The 21,633-nt window shown below is 36.8% G+C and overlaps 1 protein-coding gene across 4 annotated transcripts in view; it reads right to left on the reverse strand.

Moving 5' to 3' along the window:
- The window catches only part of ALG6 (ALG6 alpha-1,3-glucosyltransferase), a 70,710-nt gene that overhangs the window by 32,629 nt on the left and 16,448 nt on the right, over positions 1–21,633 (reverse strand). For all 4 annotated transcript variants that reach the window (XM_025871758.2, XM_025871759.2, XM_025871761.2 and 1 more), the window contains 5 exons: positions 18,774–18,858; positions 8,752–8,841; positions 7,150–7,238; positions 4,294–4,376; positions 3,600–3,664 (listed from right to left, as the gene is read on the reverse strand). In XM_025871758.2, the coding sequence (XP_025727543.2) occupies positions 3,600–3,664; positions 4,294–4,376; positions 7,150–7,238; positions 8,752–8,841; positions 18,774–18,858 (412 nt within the window). The remainder of the gene's footprint in view (positions 1–3,599; positions 3,665–4,293; positions 4,377–7,149; positions 7,239–8,751; positions 8,842–18,773; positions 18,859–21,633) is intronic.

A 21,633-nucleotide genomic window follows, 5' to 3' on the forward strand; every position in this document is an offset into this window, starting at 1 on the left:
GCCACCCAGGCACCCTTGTAGGGAATTTTTAAAAGTAAATATTCACAGCTGTAAAGAGAATAGGAAGATGGGTTACAACAGATGAAGATTTCAACACATTTCTAGAAGACAGAGGACAAAGAAGCATAACAAATAAAATAGGATGAAAGAAGCCAGAGCTTAGAAAATGCAGAAGAAGCCTGAGCAAGCAAGGAGCCAATCCATTCTGCAAGCCCCTAGAGAACCAAGAAACACCAAGTAGGTTAGAGTGCTTGAGTAACAGGTTAAAAAGAAAACAGGAGGATTAAATGAAAATGCCTACATGGAGACGTCCAATTCCACCTTACTCCTGTGCAGAGAAGTCACATGCAACTTTTTCTTCTGCCTTATTCTTAAATAAGAATAGATACATTAGGATCAAACAGACATTTTAGAAAACCCTATAACAAGAAAAAAAGACAAAATGAAAAGGGGAAAAAAACTGACCCTAGAAGAATGGAAATAATTCAAGGAATAGTAGGAAAAAAAGAGTAAATTCTAATTTAAGATGAGATTAATAAAATAAATGAAATTTAATAGAAGTATTAGAGATAAAGTCATGATCATCTAAACCATTAAAAAAGATGAAGAGATGCTCAAGACAGAGGTGAAGGGGCACTTGGATGTCTCCGACAGTTAAGCAGCAGACTCTTGATTTCGACTCAGGTCATGATCTCAGGGTCATGAGATCAAGCCCCACATAGGGCTCCACGCTCAGTGGGGAGTCCGCTTGGGATTCTCTCTCTCCTTCTCCCTCTGCCCCTCCCCCCACTCACATGCACACACTCTCTCTCTAATAAATAAGTAAATCTTAAAAAAAAAAGACAGAGGTGTAAGCTTTAACATCTGTCTAATAAGCTCAAGAAAGAATAAAGTGAGAAAATCATCAAAGAAATAGAATTTCCCAGAACTGAAGAACATGAGTCTTCAAAAAGAATGACTCACAGAGTATCCAAAACAATTGTTGCAAACACCTATGCCTAAACAAATCACTGTTAAATTTCAGAGCCCAAACAATAAAAAATAGTAACAGCAACAGCAGTAACAACAGATAATAACAGCAATACTTGTATAGAGCTTAATATCTCCCAGGTACTGTTTTATTTATAAATAATAATTAAATAATAATTCACTTAATTCTCAAAACAAACATACAGGGCGCCTGGGTGGCTCAGTCAGTTAAGTGTCTGCCTTTGGCTCAGGTCATGATCCCGGGGTCCTGGGATCGAGCCCTGCATCACATCGGCCTCCCTGCTCTGTGGGGAGTCTGCTTCTCCCTCTCCCTCTGCCCCTCCCCCTGCTTGTGGTCTCTCTCTCAAATGAATAAAGTCTTAAAAAAAAAAAAAAAAAACAAGCATACAAAGTGGGGCGCCTGGCTGGTTCAGTCTGAAGAGCACTGATTCTTGATCTCGGGGTTGTGAGTTCAAGCCCCACGTTGGGCACAGAGATTACTTAAACAAGTCAATAAGTAAACATAAAAAGGGGCACCTAGGTGGCCTTCGGCTCGGATCATGATCCTGGAGTCCCAGGATAGAGTCCTACATCGGGCTCCCTGCTCAGCAGGGAGTCTGCTTCTCCCTCTGACCCTCCCCCCTCTTATGTGCTTGCTCTCTCATTCTCTCTCAAATAAAATGAGGAAAGTACATAGTGGTTAAAAAAATGTGTCCCTACAAAATGACATAATCCCAAAAGCTTCAAGACTTTGATTTTAATCACAGAGGAGATACCACTACAAATTCACCAGAATGGTTAAAATGAAAATGATTGACAGCTGATGAAGATGAGCACCTGGACATTCCACATTGCTTCTAATGGGAGTGTTAATTGGTATAACATGCTTAAAAATCATTAGGGAATATCTGAAATTAAACATGTGCATACCTGGGGTGCCTGGGTGACTCAGTCAGTTAAGCATCTGGCTCTAGATTTCAGCTCAGGTCATGATCTCAGGGTTGTGAGATCAAGCCCTGCGTCAAGCTCCACACTGGGCATAGAGCATGCTTAAGAGTCTCTCTCTCTCTCTCCCTCTGCCCCTCCCACCTCTCTCCCGCTCTAAAAAAAATAAACATGTGCACGCCCTATAACTCAGCAATTCCACTCATAAGAAATATATCTAGGGCACCTAGGTGGCTCTGTCAGTGAAGCGTCTGACTCTTGATATCAGCTTGGGTGTTGATCTCAGGGTCATGAGTTCAAGCCCTGTGTTGGGCTCTACTTAAAAAAAAGAAAAAACAAAAAAATATATATGTAATGTGTACAAAGAGACATTTACAAGAATGTTCATAGCAGCATATTCATCATAGCCAAATCCTGGAAACAATCCAAATGTCTCTCAGTAATAGAATTATGTGTATTCACTCCATGGAATATAGAGCAATGTAAGTGAACAAGCTACAACTACACACAAGTACATGAAAAACTCTCACAAATGTTGAATCAAAAATACCAATCACAAAGGAATACCTATTGTGCTGTCTCTCTTCTAGAAAGTCCAGAAAAGGAGGAAAACTAAACTATAAGATTACCAGTTAGTATGTGGCTATCTTTGGGAAAGAAAGACAAAAGAACTTGGCAGTTGTACAAGTGTAGATGCTGGATAAAAGCAACGTTCAGTTTTTTTGACACAGGTAATAGTTTGTCAATGCACTGAGCTACACATTTACATTTTGTGCACTTTTCTATATGACTGTTACATTTCAAAGTAAATACAGTTTTAAAAATCTTGTAAATAATTTTTCTTTAAATCAGTGTTCTTGATATTACCAGAGTATCAGATGGCCATGATCCCAAAATGCAAAACAAAGAAACGAAAAAGTCAACTTGGAAAGTGGACAGAATAAAAACTCTGATTTAAATCTTTTGCAAGTCTTCTGACAAATACACATATTAAATTTGTTATAACTAAAACAGATTGGCTTCAAAAGGAAAAGCTATTAATCAATCATGTTGCTGCGGATTATCTTTTTTTTTCTTTTGGGGACAGATGGGGACAGACAGTAACAGTTCACACATCCGAAGACAAGCTGGAGAGCCATGTTCAGATGTTATCAACTTTCCTCTAAGATTTGTTTGAACGCTCCTTATTTTATACTTCAAAAAATTACACGCATAAAATCCACATAAATTATAATTATTCAATTTTAGTTCCCCAAAGCTTGCAGTTACCACTATCTGTAAGAGAAACACTTTGGTTTAAAACTCGAAAAACTATAAGATTATTTTCCTTTTGTCAGTGTTGGATGACCTTTACAAAAGACAGAAGATAGGTGATACCTCTTTAGAATTAGGAGAGCATAACCATACTTGCACTCTTTTTCCAACTCTTCAGAAGAGCTAATCCATGACCCACATTTTGTTCCCAAGCTAAAGGGTGTAAAACAGCAATTCTACTTTCAATAAATCTGTACTTTACCCTTAAAATAAAAGCTTGGTGAAAAGAGTCTTTTATATTGTTGTGAAAAATAGTTTATATAAGCAAGTACCCTAGCAAATAAGACATTACTGGATGACAACATTATACACACTAAGCCCAGATTTCAAAAATATGCATCTGACTTCATTTCTAAATTAGTAAAGGATACTGAAAATGTCCATAGTCGATAAGAATAAGGCCTGGATACAGCAATATGCATAATGCATGAGCAATCTGTAAAGAAAAATATTGTGAGAAGGAAATATTGTTACTCAAATCAAACAGGGTAAAACTGTTGTTTGATTTAACACAGCAAATGTCCCCCCCCTCACCTTCTATTTACCAAAATATTCCTATTTACAAAACAATTCTCTAAAGACTGAAGTTTTCATGGAGGTGACATAGGATACCCCAGTAAAAAGGAAAAAAAAACACTAAAAGATATTTGTCAGAGAAAGCACTTATTGATATACAAATCGAAGTTAATCTAATGATTGACCCAAAGGAATATCGGTTAAATGGAATAAGAGAATATACAATGACTTCTCAAAATTCCTTCCAGTTTAGTCATTCTCACAAGCCAATTCAAAATTCAGATTTACCAGTAAAGCCATAAATTCAGCATGCTGTCAATTCAGCAGTACATAACTTCTCAAATTCAATGCATCTTATTACTAGAGTCGAACGTTAAAATTATTAGTCTAAGATAAGTTGATGTTTTCTAAATGAAAATTAATTAACAAAAGAATCACTGCTCTACAACAGCCTATTGCCCAAAGCATGGCTTCTATAAGCTCTATACTTTAATAGTTAAGCCAATAAAACATTTCAGAGATGACATTTCAGGTTGCTTTAAGACTTACCTTTTTCTTGGTTGAGATTTCTTTTAAACAACAACAGTATAACACCACTGCAGGTATATAAATCAGCAAATCAGCAATTAACACTGAAAAAACAAGTAAATCATTTTAAACATGAGTCCATTAGGATTTACAATAACCTATTAAGTGCCATCTTCCCCGCTCCAAGCTCGAGTGGGAATCCTGTTAACAGAGGGCTCTCACCCACTATGGACAAGGCCTTTACATCTAGCCCTTTCCACTCATTCCCTTCACCTCTGCCTAATTTCAATTGCTATGGTGCTACAATTATGATTAAGAGTCCCCTAATTTTCTCTAACAAATTCACATATTAAATCAGTTAGATGTGTCCAAAACTAATTCTCTCTTTGCTCTGAGACTTAAAAATTAAGAATACTCAAAGAAAAGGAAAACATTTTTCCCCAGCATCTGTATACTCCAAATTATCTGGTGTGAAGTGTACCTCACATGTGGCAAATCATGTAAGAATCCTTCTTAAATGTTAATATTTATAAAAACTGCATAAACTTTTGCTAATTAATGCATATAAAGAGCTTGACAGACTCAGGTAAGGAGGAAACTGAAAAAGAAAGTTTAAAATTAAAAAAAATTCATAATTTGGAATGTTCAGTCCTTTTAGAACAAAGAAAAACAAATACATTAAGTTCTTCAACAGTACAAAATAGCTATCCAAAGGGCCTATTTTTCTCTTGTTCCACACTAACTATGGTGTCCAGAATAAAGTAAATGACAGTAAACCGTCAGTTTTAGATGAATGCAATCTATTTTTAACTCTAGCTGCCACATTTAGGGTCACACTGACAAAATGGAATATATTCAAAGGAGCACAACCAGAGGCCTCAAGTCATAATCATACTCAACAAGCTGGCCATCTAAGAAATAGTTAATGTATCTAAGAATATTTAACCTGAAGAAGAGGTGACTTCAAATGTTTGTAGGATGTTAGGTATACAAAGGATCAGACTCGTTCTATGTAGCCCAAGGAAACAGAACCTAAAGTGATGAGTGGAGGTATAACGTAAGAAGGAAATGTTTAAGGGTGCATGGGTGGCACAATCGGTTGGGTGACCGACTCTTGGTTTCCTATTCGGTCAAGGTCTCAGGGTCGTGAGATCAAGCCCTATGTTAGGTCCACACTTGGCATGGAGTCTGCTTGGGATTCTTTCTCCCTCTCTCTTTGCCCCTCCCACTCATGCACATTCTCTATCTTTCAAAATAAATAAATAAATCTTCTAAAAAAGAAATAAAAGAAGGAAATGTTTAATGATTAGGGCTCTCTGAAAATAGAAAAGACTGTTTCTAAAGGTTGTGAGTTTCCTGCAGATACAGGTATTGGTTCAGAAGTTAAATAATCTTCCAGTGAGTATGCAGTTCAGAGAAGATTAAAGCACTGATGAGGGGGAAAGGAGAGTGGTATGGCAGAGGGAACAACAGGCAAAATAATCTCTTGGGCCTGAGATTCCATGACTGGAGGAATGATAAAGAGAACAAACTCTGAGTAAATTTAGACTAAGTAAAAGGTATAGAGGAGCATTAAAGTCTAAGTCATGCAAAGCTTTTAAAGAAATTGGGGTGCGGGGGGAAGCCCTGGGTGGCTCCATCGGTTGAGCATCTACCTTCAGCTCAGGTCATGATCCCAGGGTCCAGGGACTGAGCCCTGCATTGGACTCCCTGCTCAGCAGGGAGTCTGCTTCTCCCTCTGTCCCTCACCCTGCTCTCATGCTCTCTCTCTCACTCTCAAATAAATAAATAAAATCTTAACAAAAAAAAAAGAGTCCAACTCTTGATTTCAGCTCAGGTCATGATCTTAGGGTTGTGAGATGGAGCCCTGCATCAGGCTCCACTCTCAGCTGGGAGTCAGCTTGAGATTCTCTCTCTCCCTCTCCCTCTGCCTCTCCCCCTGCTCAGGCTCTCTCTCTAAATAAAACTTTTAAAAAATTAAGCAATTAGGGGCACCTGGCTGGCTCAGTCGGAGGAGCACACAATTCTTGATCTCGGGGTGGTAAGTTTGAGCGCCACACTGAGTGTAGAGATTACTTAAGTAAATAAACTTAAAACAAAGCTTTTAAAGAAATCTAATCTTATTACTTTCAAGCTCTTAGAACACCACACAATACACCACACAATAGATGCTCAATAAACATTTGTTGAGGCGCCTGGGTGGCTCAGTTGGTTAAGCGCTGCCTTTGGCTCAGGTCATGATCCCCAGATCCTGGGATTGGGTCCCACATCAGGCTCCCTGCTCCTCGGGGAGCCTGCTTCTCCCTCTCCCTCTGCCTGCCGCTCCCCCCGCCTGTGCTCTCTCTCTCTCTCTCTCTGTGTCAAATAAATAAATAAAAAAAATCTTTAAAAAAAAATAAAATAAATATTTGTTGAATGGATTATTTAATTTAGCAAAAATGCACAGCAATACAATGTATGAGATACAACCAAAAGGTTTACTTTAAGAAAAAGGTTAAAGGGATGTGGAATTAAGATAGTAAAGCAGCAGCTAAACAACTAAAACTTCAATATATGGCTATCTGACCTCAGGTAAGCTATTAGCATCATTCAACTGTGCCTCTACCTCCTCAGATTAAAGTAAGGATAATAATAATATTTAGCTCATTTGGGTGTTAGATGAATTGAGATAATAAGTGAAAAGCACCCAGAATGATTCCTTTCTTTTGTCTTTAGCTTACATAAACATTTGGTCTTGTATTATACATATATATGTATACATATAGTTATACAATATTAAAAGTCAGTAAGAACAATAGAACTTTTTATCAGTTTGTCCAAAATATTTTTTTAAATCAAAATTTGATTCAGAAAATCAGCACTTTGTTGCTCTTTTACCTGTGGTGCGCATAAAGAGCTTATGTGCCTGACTCTCATATCCACGTGATGAATGGAGAGCAATCCAGTCTGGATTTATGAACTTTGCCCTGAAAATCAAAGCATATATACATATACAGTATTACTTGTCACTTTCAGCAATAACAACATCTGAGGACATATGAATCTATCTCAAGAAGTGGCCATTGCTCTTATAAAGTGAGAGAGTCGAGGCCTAAGCTTTACTTTTTTTATTTAATCATGTGAAACTGACTTAAGCTATAACACAGGGTCTACCTCACTCACCTTCCAACAAAACCATGTAACACGTCACAAAAAGCCCTACCTTCACAATTCTTTCAGTGTAAAAACAACCCGATGTGTCACATTTCATTTATTTGTTTGTTTATTTGATTTATCCTTTGGTTACTACTAAAGGATCATGTTTTATAGTTTATAATCTTCTCAGTTATAACAGTTGATAATAATAAATAGCTACTAATTATAAATCCTTGCATAAAACTAAACATAACTGTCAAGACAACTTCTCAACCATACTGCATTACTCTGAACACTGCAAAGTATATCTGATTATCATAAACTTTGGGGACTTATTTTTTTATTATGTTATGTTAATCACCATATATTATATCATCAGTTTTTGACTCATTGTTTGCGTATAACACCCAGTGCTCCATGCAGAACGTGCCCTCTTTAATACCCATCACCAGGCTAACCCATCCCCCCCCTCCCTCCCCTCTAGAACCCTCAGTTTGTTTTTCAGAGTCCATAGTCCCTCATGGTTCATCTCCCCCTCTGATTTTGGGGACTTATTTTTAATCCAGGAAGCTAATTTCTACAAAATATAAATAGTCCATTCCAGAAAAAAAGCTTTGCTATACACAACTAACCATATTAGATATATTTGTCAGTGCCCATGTATAATTGGTAGAATCTTGACTTCAAAACAAAGATAGATTTTTACCTTTCTTTCTAGCCTGTCCTTCAAAGAAATTATAGAAATATTCAAACTTTGATAGTTAACTTACTTACAACCCAATTGCAAAAGTATAGTCTTTATTTTTTTCTTTAGGATTTTATTTTTCTATTTGACAGAGGGGGTGGGGGAGCACAACCAGGGGGACCAGCAGACAGAGGGAGAAGCAGGCTCCCTGCTGAGTAGGGAGCCCAACATGGAACTCGATTCCAGGACCCTGGGATCATGATCTGAGCTAAAGGCAGACACCCAACTTGACTGAGCCACCCAGGCACCCCAGGTATACTGCTTTATAAACCACGATGCAAAAGTAGCTACAAACAATCTTTCCTCTATTCAACAGATTTCACTGTTTCTTACTAAACCTGCTAAGGGCATAAATATGTAGCTATATTAAGGAAGAAACACTGGGGCACCTGAGTGGCTCAGTTGGTTAGGCAACCGACTCCTGATTTTGGCTCACCTCAGAATCTCAGGGTCGTGGGGTCGAGTCCCACATCAGACTCCGTGCTGAGCCTGGAGCCTGCTTAGGATTCTCTCTCCCCCTCTCCCTCTGCCCCTCCCCTCACTTGCACACATTCTCTCTCTCTCTCTCAAAAATAAAAAAAAAAGTAAGAAAGACTTACACATATGCACATAAAAGACTATGATAGGCTGTAAGAGGCGGATAATCCAATCCCCAATACTGTAAATTGTTATCACTACTGTTAAAATACCTGGAAAAAAAATGAAAGCAACATTCCATTAATCAATATTCAAGAAATAGACTTATAATTTAATATCTCATTTAATATAATTAAAATGAAAAAATGTTATTCAAGGTCAAAAAAATTCATCTAAACTTTTGTCTATTCCCCTTCACTTAAAATTTTTTGTGAAATCACAAGTTTTTGAGTAGAGTAAGTAAATAATTTATTGTCTAAACCAAGACACTCTTGAGAGTAAAAGAGGAAGTTATTAATAATTAAGCCACAACAAGAAATGTAAACCAAGTTTGTACCAAGCAAACCAGAACTTACTGTCACTCTATTAATAAATTGATGATTAACATGTACACAACAAAAAAATATGCAACAAAGAAAGACCATTCACTTCTGATAATCTAACAAATTAGAGAAACAATATAAAATCAATTTAAAAAAGTAAAAATATCAGTAACAAAGAACACACAAAGATTTGATTTATGTAAAGAGAAATACCTCATGGAACAGGTACTTTTTTTTTTTTTTAGGATTTTTAAGTAATCTCTACACCCAACATGGGGCTCAAACTCACAACCCCGAGATCAAGAGTCACATGCTCTACCAACTGAGAGAACCAGGCACCCCAGAACAGGTAGACTTTCAATAAGACTTTGAAAACAATTTAACCAACTTATAATGAGAGCCTATTACATGCAAGATTCTGTGAACTGAGGAAGAAAACTAGGTCTAACATCTGTAAATTAATAGACTCCTAAAGTTGGCCAAAATGGGAAGGCACGATATACAACTACTCTGACTGAAGAAATGAAAACTAAGTTTACATAAACAGATTCCTTAATTATATCCTTTATAACTAAGGAGCTTCTTCTATCCAACTTATTTTCTCAGTCCTAAGAATAATTTACAGTAATGGAGACCAAACTATATAACTCACAAATAATCAGTGTTCATAACCTGTTTCAAATGGGTCACAATTTTTTAGTGTCACAATCTCTTAATTTGGGATTAAAATTTTTTCTTTTAAATTAACAAGGGCACCTGGGTGGCTCAGTCGTTAAGTGTCTGCCTTCAGCTCAGGTCATGATCCCAGGGTCCTGGGATTGAGCCCCGCATCGGGCTCCCTGCTCAGCCGGGAGCCTGCTTCTCCCTCTCCTGCTCCCCCTGCTTGTGTCCCCTCTCTCGCTGTGTCTCTGTCAAATAAATAAAATCTTCAAAAAATAAAAAAAATAAACATTCAATGTCATTAAATAATCTATTGTTCATCTTCAGAAGGTCTGCTTTGTTTAGTCACATAAATTGTAGGTTTGTATGGAAGGGATGGGGATTAATAAAATGATCAAGGCATGCTGCACAGCCAAGAGATGTAGGCATAGGGTACTACAGTATGTACCATCTGGCAGTAGTTGTCGCTCCAGGAGCGACATCCATGTGAACCACCCTACGTCCTATATCTGGCTGGAACTTGAAGCCAAGAGGTAGTGAATCCAAGAATGTCCAGGTTAGTTGGAGCTCCTTTTGACAGCTTGAATCTGGGAAACTGGGCCAGGCTAAGAGTGGAGACCAGAGGACTCACTTCTCTGGTGCCCTCTGAAGATAGGCACCAATTGTGTTATTTCCGAATTCACCTTATTACCAGGTACACTGGCATAAAGTTTTATTGCATCAACCTCACAGAGTTGTAGAAGGATTGGGTTAAATACATAAAGCTGTTAAATCATTGCCTGACATACAACAAATACACAATAGTAGTTTTAACTGCCTATTAGCCACAAAACTACTGGAAATGGATCTAGCAATGGAAAACCACTTTGACCAATACAATTTCATTTGGTTTTGTTTCTTATAAGACAAAAGCTATTTTTTGTTTACCTTAACCTTGAGATTCTCTGGAGATAAGTAAAAGAGGCACTGACAGCAAAGATACATACTAACAGTAAAGTCCCTAGTTGAATTGGGAAGAAAGAATGACAGGGCTAACAACCTTTATGGAAAAAGCAGCTTTAAAACGTTTCAAGTAGGGTGCCTGGGTGGCTCAGTCAGTAAAGCGTCTACCTTTGGCTCAGGTCATGATCCCAGGGTCCTGGTATCCAGCCTCATGTCAGGCGCCCTGCTCAGCAGGGAGTCTGCTTCTCCCCGTCCATTTACCCCTCCCCCCTGCCCCCTGCTCCTTCTCTCTCTCTCGCACTCTTGTCTCTCTCTCAAATAAATAAAATATTTTAAAAATAAATAAATGTTTCAAGTAAAGCTGCAAAATCTACCAGCAGAAACAAAGCAACTAGTTAATTCTCCTCCTGCTTTATATATTTTGGATATATCTGAAAAGTTGTATAAATGCTATCAATATGTTGAAATGTATTTTCCCAACAAATCCCCATATAATCTCAGTAGATGTTTTGTCAGAAAAAAATTGGCTGCCATATGAATTATGAAATTACATTCAAGAGTGTTATTATTAACTTCAAGATACAATTTTTTCTAATATACAACCCACAATCATGGGTATTTTTGCTTTTAAAAAATATATATTTTAAAGTGAAATAGTTTCAAACTTACAGAAGAGTTTCAACAATAGTTCAAAGAACTTCTGTACATCAAAATTTAAAGTTTTTATATGAAAAAAGACACCATAAGAAAAGTTTAAAGACAAGAACAGGAAGATATTTATTTTATACATACACACACACACACACACACACACAAGAAAAATTATTAAAACATAGAATACTGTTGTAGCAGACAGACTTTAAGGTCATCATGAACCCCATCTCCTGTTGTTCATACCCCTGAGTATGTACAACCCCCTCACCTTGAGCGTGGGCAAGACCTGTGACTTGCTTGTAACCAACAGAATATGGCAAAGGTGATAGAAGTCACTCTTGTGCTTATGTTTATGTATATGTAAGATTCCATCCTGTTAGCAAGTATGCTAGAGAAGGCTCCTTCCACTGACTGTGAAGAGGCAAGCTGTCATGTTTTAGTAAGTGACCATATTGGAGAAGCCACATGGCAAAATACTACAAGTAAACTCTAGGAGCTGAGAGTAGCTTCCAACAAGAAACTGAAGCCCCCATCTTATAGATGCAAGAAAATTCATTCTGCCAACAGCCGGAGGTACCTTGGTAATGGTTGCTTCTGCAATTGAACCTCTGAGAAGACTAGAGCCCCAGCTAACAGCAGGATTACATGCAGCCTTCAGAGGCCCTGAGCAGAATATCAAGCTAAGCCATGCCTAGACTTTTGACCTAAAAAAACCTTTGTGATTAAAAAATGTGTGTTTAAGTAATTACCATTTGTGGTCATTTGTTAACACAGCATAGAAAATTAATATACAGTAGTCTTCCCTTATCCACAGTTTACTCTCTGTGATTACAGTTACCAGTGGTCAACTGCAGTCTGCAAGCAGGTTGTCCTCCTCACGTATCCTCAGGAGGTCAACAGTAGCTTAATGCTATATCACAATGCCTATGTCATTCATCTCACTTCATCTCATCCCATAGACCTTTTATCATCTCACATCATCACAAGAAAAAAGTGAGTACAGTCTAATAAGATATTTTGAGAAAGAGAAACACATTCATATAACTTTTATTACAGTACATTGTGATAAATGTTCTATTTTATTACTAATTGTTGTTATTAATCTTTTACTCTGCTTATTTATGACTTAAACATTATCATTGGTATGAATGTATAGGAAAAACCATAGCCTATAGGGTTTGGTGTTATCAATAGCTTCAGGTATCCATTGGGGGTATTGGAGCTTATGCCCCATGGGTAATGGGAGACTACTGTAACTTTATTTAAAAATCATACAAATTATTATAAAAAAGATCAGCAACCCAACAAAAACAGGGAAAAAAGATATGAGTATGCAAATTTGAGAAGAAATATGGTGATCAGCAAATATATTAAAAGATGCTCAATATCACAAGTACTCAAGAAAATGGAAATTTTACAAGTCCCGTGTTATTAAGTGTTGATAAATGTATGTGGAAAGAAGATATTCTAGGGGCGCCTGGGTGGCTCAGTCGGTTAAGCGGCTGCCTTCGGCTCAGGTCATGATCCCAGGGTCCTGGGATCGAGCCCCATGTCCGGCTCCCTGCTCAGCAGAGAGCCTGCTTCTCCCTCTCCCTCTGCCTACTTGTGCTATCTCTCTGTCAAATAAATAAATAAAATCTTTAAAAAAAAAAAAAAGGAAAGAAGATATTCTAGTGTTGGTATCCATTAAAACTACTTCAGAGATTCCACACTTCTAAGAATCTACCTAGAAAAAACATGTGCACAGGGAAAATATACTTTATTTAATCATTCCCCTACTAAAAGATATTTTAGAGTATTTCAGGTTTCTCATTACTATAAACAATGCTGAAATAAGCAGCTATGCCCACCAATTCTTTTTTTTTTTTTAATTTTATTTATTTATTTGACAGAGAGAGGGACACAGCGAGAGAGGGAACACAAGCAGGGGCAGTGGGAGAGGGAGAAGCAGACTTCCCGCCAAGCAGGGAGCCCGATGTGGGGCTCGATCCCAGGACCCCGGGACTATGACCCGAGCCGAAGGCAATGTCTAACAACTAAGCCACCCAGGTGCCCCCCAATTCTCTTGATTTATAAAACTGTGATTTCATTTAGAAAGCAACAAGCTCAGGGTAGGTGGACTCTTCCCCTAACCCCAAGTATAAACCATGCCTGCACTGAGCCAACCATTTCTTTTTAATAATGATTACTTTAAATGTGGGAAAGAAGGGAGCCTGGGTGGCTCAGTTGGTTGGGCAACTGCCTTCGGATTGGATTGTGATCCCAGGGTCCTGGGATCGAGCTCCACATCAGGCTCCCTGCTCCGCGGGAAGCCTGCTTCTCCCTCTCCCTCTGCAGCTCTCCCTGCTTATGCTCACTCTCTGTCAAATCAATAAATAAATCTTTAAAAATTAATTAATTAGGGCGCCTGGGTGGCTCAGTTGGTTGAGCGACTGCCTCTGGCTCGGGTCATGATCCTGGAGTCCCGCATCGGGCTCCCTGCTCGGCGAGGAGTCTGCTTCTCCCTCTGACCCTCCCCCCTCTCATGTGCTCTCTCTCATTCTCTCTCTCTTTCAAATAAATAAATAAATAAAATCTTTAAAAAAATTAATTAATGTGGGAAAGATTTTGCTCCTTGACAAAAAGAAAGGTAGAAAGATGGTATTCCTATTATTCTTGCCTTGAACATGGTTGTATAAAGTTACAATGCTTGTAGGCTGAGCAATCATCTACTGACCATGGAGTGAGTACACTCAGGATGAAAAGCCAACATGTCAAGAAGAAAGAATGGCAGAGAGGAAGGAATGGAAAAAGCCTAAGTCCTGGATTGTTATTACTGAGCCACTTTACCAGCATTACAATGACCTACTTCTTGAGATAACTGAATTATTCTATTGCTTAAGCTACTATTACTCAAGTTTTCTATCACTTGATGCCAAAAGTCCTGATTCCACACATAAGGAATTTTCATTATAAAATTTATCATAAAATTAAAGAAATAAGTTCTATTTTCCTTCTTAAAATAATACACAATGAATAAATAATACAAGTTTTCTTTTAATTTAGAATTATCAAAACTAACACTTTTAGGGGCGCTTGAGTGGCTCAGTTGTTAAGCGCCTGCCTTCACCTCAGGTCATGATCCCGGGGTCCTGTGATCGAGCCCCGCATCCGGGTCTCTGCTCCACGGGGAAGCCTGCTTCTCCCTCTTCCACTCCCCCTGCTTGTGTTCCTGCTCTCGCTATCTCTCTCTGTCAAATAAATAAATAAAATCTTTAAAAAACAAAAAAATTAACACTTTTAAAGTTAACATGACCAATCCTGATATCATATTTTAAACAACTATGTCACTTGGAAAGAGTTTTGACTAATTACACTATAGCTTACTCTAGGTAAAAAGAGAAAGACTTCACTCTTGGAAAACTGAAGTAAAAAATAAGAAATCACACATTCAAACATGAGTCTGAAACAGATTAGTTTCTCTTAGAATTGTCAGGTGTACATTTTTGGCTTTTCTAGTCTATCCACTAATAAAGAGAAAATTTCTGACATTTATTGTACTAAATCACATTTCTTAGATTTCTTATGACCTTTGTGAGGTACTGCACAATCGACTAATGATAAATCATACTTCTTTATACCATATGTCTCTGTTTCTGAGCCTACCATTCAGGATTCTCAAGCTATACACTGCCTAATAAAGATTTCAACATTATAAAATTTACCACCATGATTACTTTAGACATTTCATAATATTTAAGGCTCACAGACCACAGTTAAAACTGAATCACCGAATTCTATCTGAGGTATACATTTCTGGTTTTTAACAAAGAAAAAGAATGAAAATGTATACATGTAATCAACTCTTGATTATCTGGGCCAAAGTAGGAGACAATTGGTACAAAAAACTGAAAAATGAGATCTACGTATTAGAATAACCCACCCTCCATACTGAATTGAGATTATATTCTCACTCCTGGAATCAATGTTTTCTCCACTAACATTAAGCCGAATGCTGCAATTTATTACTTTTCTGTAATCTTTCAATACTAAATATCACAATTACTTTTGTATCAAAATCTTTGTTGAGAAGTACTTACCATAGAACAGTCAAAAATACAATTATCTTTTCCATGTAATTTTTACAAAGGAATAAAAAAGAATTACAAAACTCAAAAGCAATGAGCTGGTTTCTATCAGCAAATATTACCTTATTCTATCAATCAAGCAAGAGAAAAACACATTAAGAATGTACTAGTAATTGGAACAATAATACTCATTGGTTAAATCATTGTATGAGGATATGAAAGATGCTCAAAACAGTACAATAAAGAATAGTGCCAAATATTTATCTGGTCTCTATTTTAAATGCTCTCCGACTAGGGTACAGCCTACCAACCTATTAATAGGGAGTTTAATATGAAGTTTGTGCATGAAACTCTCTCATAAATGAACTATATAAAAGCAGTGACAAAGAACAAAGAATCCTAAAATGTTTATGGAACCATAAAAGACCCCAAATAGCCAAAGCAATTTTGAGAAAGGACAAAGCTGGAGATATCTCATTCCCTGATTTCAAACTATCAAAGCTATAATAATCAAAACAGTATGGTACTAGCATGAAACAGACACAAAGATCTGGAAAGAAATGGAAAAGAATAGGGAGCCCAGAAATAAACCTATGGACATAAGGTCAATTAATCTGACAAAGGATGTAAGAATATTCAATGGGGAAATGACAATCTCTTCAATAAATGGTGTTGGGAAAACTGGACAGCTACATGCAAAAGAATGAAACTGGACCACTATCCTACACCATACACAAAAATAAATTCAAAATGTGTTAAGAATTTGAATATAAAACCTGAAACCACAAAACTACTAGAAGAAAACATAAGCAGTAAGCTCTTTGACATTGGTCTTAGCACTGTATTTTTGGACCAATCCCCTAAGGCAGGGAAACAAAAGCTAAAATAAACAAACAGGATTACATCAAACTAAAAAGCTTTTGTACAATGAAGGAAATCAAGAACAAAACAAAAAGGAAACCAACTGAATGGGAGAAGATATTTGCAAATCATATATCCAGTAAGGGGTTATATCCAAAATATATAAAGAACTTACACAACTTGTATCAAAAAACAAACAACCAAATTAAAGAACAGACAGAGGACTTAAATAGCCATTTTTTCAAAAAAGACATACAGATGACCAACAGGCACATAAAAAGATGCTCAACATCACTAATAATCAGAAAGATGCAAATCAAAACCACAATGAGATAACATCTCATCAGACTGGTCAGATTGGCTAATATCAAAAAGATAAGAAACAAGTGTTGGTAAGGACATGGAGAAAAGGGAATCCATGAACTGCTGGGAATATAACTTGGTGCAGCCACTATGGAAAACAGCAAGAAGATTCCTCAAAAAATTAAAAATAGAACTAGCATAAAATCCAGCAATTCTACTTCTAGGTACTTATCCAAAGAAAATGGAAACACCAATTCGAAGAGATATATGCATCCCTATGTTCACTGTAGCATTATTTACAATAGCCAAGATATGGAACCAACCTAAGTATCCATTGCTAGATAAATGGATAAAGACGATGTGGTATACAAGTAACTCTTGAACAATACAGAGGTTAGGGGCCTCGACCTGACACAGTTGAAAATCCATGTATAACTTCTGACTCCCCAACACTTAATTACTAATAACCTGTTGACTGGAAGCCTTACCAGTAACATAAACAGTTGATTAACACATATTTTGTATGTTTTATGTATCATATACTGTATTCTTCCAATAAAGTAGAGAAAAGAAAATGCTATTAAAATCATAAGTAAGGGAAAATACATTGATAGTACTGTACTATATTTATTTTAAAAATCCATATATAAGTGGACCTTTGTAGTTCATTCAAACCTGTGTTGTTCAAGAGTCAACTAAATAGGGGCACCTGGCTGACTCAGTTGGTAGAGCATCCAACTCTTGGTCTCAAGGTTGTGAGTTCAAGCCCCATGTTGGGTGTAGAGATCACTTAAATAAATAAAACTTAAAAAAAAAGGGTCAACTGAATATATGCAGTGGAATATTACTCAGCCACAAAAAAAGAACAAATTCTTGCCATTTGCAACAACATGGATGGACCTAGAGGGTATTATGCTGAGTGAAATAAGTCAGACAGAGAAAGACAAATACTGTGTGATTTCACTTATGTATGGAATCTAGATAACAAATGAACAAAACAAAACAAATACAGATTCATATAAACAGGAAACAAACTGTTGGTTATCAGAGTGGGAAGGGGTTGTGGGGTGGACAAAATAGGTGAAGGGGATTAAGAGGTACAAACTATTTATAAAATAAGTAAATCATGGGGATATAATCCACAGCACAGGGAATATAGTCAATAATATTATAATAAGTTTGTATGGTTAACAGATGGTGACTAGACTTATCATGGAGATCATTTCATAAAGTATAAAAATATTAAATCACTATAATGTACACCTGAAACTAACAGGATTTTTATGTCTACTATATTTCAATTTAAAAATAATAATAAATGTATTTTAACTTTGAAAAAAAAAGATATCATATAATTTCCTCACGTAAAATCCCACAAAATGGTTCTTTTGGATTCTAATGACTCAAATAATTTACAACATACAGGAAAAAAAAAAAGCAGTGACTAAAGCAATCAACAGAACAATGCAAACAGTTTGTGTAGCCAGTCTCTCATAAAATAATTAGGCATCCAATAAGTCAATAAATAAAGTCATCAATTGTTACCAGAATATGTTTGATAAAAATGACAAACAAATTTCTGTAAAGATATAACCACACCTAACATTTCCTGAAAGCTCATTTTGTTGCAGACACTGGTCTAAGTGCTTTACATGTATCATTTTATTCAATCCTCATAATAACCCAGTGAAATATGTACTCTATCATTTCCACTCTACAAGTGATAAAACCATAGCAGAGAAATTAAATAATTTCACCAAAGTTCACACAGCTAGTAAATAGTAGAGACAGGATCTGAACTCAGGCGGTCCAACTTGAGCACCAACATTCCCTACCACTAAGCTACTGCTCGTTCTATCTCATTCACTCCTAATAAAGAAACTTTGCAAAACCACCAGGAAAAATACTGCTAGCCCAGGATGGTTCTTCAGTTTACGTCCAGAGGAGCCTCTAAGGTATATAGCGTTCTATCCTCAAAGTTCTTAGCATATTCCAGCTGCTGAGTACATGAGTAACTTTCAGGAGTATAAAATTTCAAAGATGAGCCTATAATATGCACGGTAATACAAGAAAATGAGGATGCTAAAGATGAATAGCATACTTTCCTTTTAAATTATCTTAAATAATCTGTATTAACTATGATAAACAATAAAATCAAGTTAAAATGATCCATACCATTGTTTGACTGGTAAATTAAAAGTAATTTCTTGCCAGTGTCTCTGAGCTTCATAATCACCAAACATCGGGGGTTTTCCAGCACCTAGATGAAAGGTAAAAAGAGCCAGACAACAATATACTTTACTATATCAATGATATTTATTTCCTTATGAAAATTGTCTAAATTATAGAAAGGCAGTGTCGGTTAAAGAACAGAGACATTACCGAAACAGCAGAGATGAGGTGTGAATCCTAGCACTGCTAGTACACTGAGTGACTGTGTGACCTTGGACAAATTCCTTAACCTCTCTAAGCTTCCGCACATTAAAAACAGAATATACCCAGGGGCGCCTGGGTGTCTCGGTTGGTTAAGTGTCTGCCTTTGCCTCAGGTCATGATCCCAGGGTCGTGGGGTCGAGCCCCACATCCGCTCCTTGCTCAGAGGGGAGCCTGCTTCTCCCCTGCCTGCCACTCCCCCTGCTTGTGCTTGCTCTCTCCCTCTCTCTCTGTATCAAATATATAAAATCTTTAAAAAAGAAATACAAGCTATTGTTAACATTAGTTAATAATACTAATTATAAAATATCCAAGTTTATTCTTACTTCATGAGAAAGACTATCAATTATACTGTCCAGTAAGTATCTAAAACAATAATAATAATGAGTACCTATATTTTACAAGGGGCTTTTGCAAACTAAATATAAATAACTGAAGGTCAAGTATAGAACCAAAACCAGACTACATGTCACAAAGACATTTGTTAGGTCAGGCTTTGCTGACTGTCAAATGACTGATATAAAGACTGTCGGTTTACAGCTTTTTTTTTTTTAATTTAAAAATTGCTAATAGGGATAATGAATCCTTAATAACTAACAATTGATAGCACCCACTATGTGCCAGATACAGCACTGAAATAAGTATTATTATTAGCCCCACTTTACAGCTGAAAAAACAGAGGCAGTTCACCCAGGCATCAAGTGGCAGAGTCTGGATTTAAACTCAGGCAAACTGGCTCCATAATCCATGCTTTTAACTCCTACTTTATATTGCTCACAGCTTGGTTAAGTAGGTTATTAACCTTAAGTCATGTTAAATGACATAAAGGTAATTCCATTTAGTAAATAGTAAACATCCACTATTTAACCAGCAGTTAACTACAAAATTATGAGAAACCCAGACATGTACAGTACAGTCACAGGTTTTTAAATCAGCAACTGAAAATCACATACAAATATACTCAATCCATTAGTTATTAATTAATGCCACACTGCAGAATGATATATTAACACTCATTCAAATCCAACCCAGATTTTCTCCAGTTTTGGAACACTACATTAAGTAGGGCTTTTTGCATGTAATGACTACATTATACCAATATTCTTTAATGGCTAGCATCTTCACCTAAGGAGATATCCCCACTGTTGAGATAATCACGGGAAAAGCAGATTAACATCTCCAAAGCATATATAGAGAGTGACTATCACAAGCAATTACCCACAGTACACAGACACATGTATATACACACACATATACACACATACACACACACCTGTCCCTCTCTCAAAAAATACTGTCTTTTTCATTTTTGTATTCTCAGATGTAATGGCAAACTGGTAGATTCTCAGTGAAATGATGCTGAAGCAAGAATACTGATACAATCAGTGTGATATAGCAAGGATTTTAAGTTCAAAAATTTGAAATTTTGAGTCCCTGATTTTCCACTTACCATACGTGCAACATTAAGCAATTTGTGATGGCAGACCAAATTATGCTGATTATTCTAATACAATGCCCATTTATTGGTTCTTGCCCAAAACATCTTTAAGTCATTGTCAGAGACTTTAAAATTCCAAGACTCTGTTCATGCTGCTTACTCCCTGTTTATACATCCCTTCCATTAACTCATATCCAATCTTTAAGAATCACCTCAAATTCCAAATTCTCCATGAAACCTTCCTTAAAATTAAAAACACATTGTTCGCTGATTTTTTTTTTTTTATTTGAGAGAGAGAGGGAGAGCACTAGCAGGGAGAGGGAGAAAGGGAGAGGGAGAAGCAGGCTCCCCACAGACTACAAAGCCCAACACGGGGCTTGATCCCAGGACAGTGATCATGATCTGAGCCAAAATCAGATGTTTAATTGACTGAGTCACCCAGGAGCCTCCATTGTTCACTGATTATTTACTTCTCATAATACTTATATTTTCTTATCACCTATTTTGTCACATGACTATACTATTTCCTAATTGCTACCCAAGTAAGAATTTTAGTTCCTATGAACAAGAGAATATGATTTTCCAGAGTTCAAAGGAAACATTGGTATATACATACTTTCATCAAAAACTTATTAACTGAACAGGAGAGGGAGAATAACCTTTTTTTTTTTTTAAGTTAAAATATCCCCAGTGAACTGCAACTTTTGCATGTGCATTTTATATAGGATAGGAATGTGTGTTTCGGGACACCTGGGTGGCTCAGTCGGTTAAGTGTCTGCCTTTGGCTCAAGTCATAATCTCAGGGTTGTGGGATCAAGCCCCGCATCGCATCGTGCACCCTGCTCAGTGGGGAGCCTGCTTCTCCCTCTGCCTGCAACTTCCCGTTTGTGCTCTCTCTCTCTCTGACAAATAAATAAATAAAATCTTAAAAAAAAAAAGAATGTGTGTTTCTACTTTAAGGAATATAACCATTGTCTATGGCTTCTTTTGTGGGGGGGAGGAGTTGATTTCTATTTTTTGTTTGTTTTGTTTTTGTTTGTTTAGTTCCACTGGGATAATAAAAGTCAGAGAGGATCTTAGGTAATTTTCTACACCTGAAAAAATCCAACTATCTAGATTTTCTGAAATTGCTCTAGACAGGTGGTCAATGTGGAAGAATTTATT

This window comes from Callorhinus ursinus, unplaced genomic scaffold, assembly GCF_003265705.2.
Source record: "Callorhinus ursinus isolate GAN/ISIS: 27379988/994484 unplaced genomic scaffold, GSC_fseal_2.0 scaffold9, whole genome shotgun sequence".
In the NCBI taxonomy this organism is placed as follows: domain Eukaryota; kingdom Metazoa; phylum Chordata; class Mammalia; order Carnivora; family Otariidae; genus Callorhinus; species Callorhinus ursinus.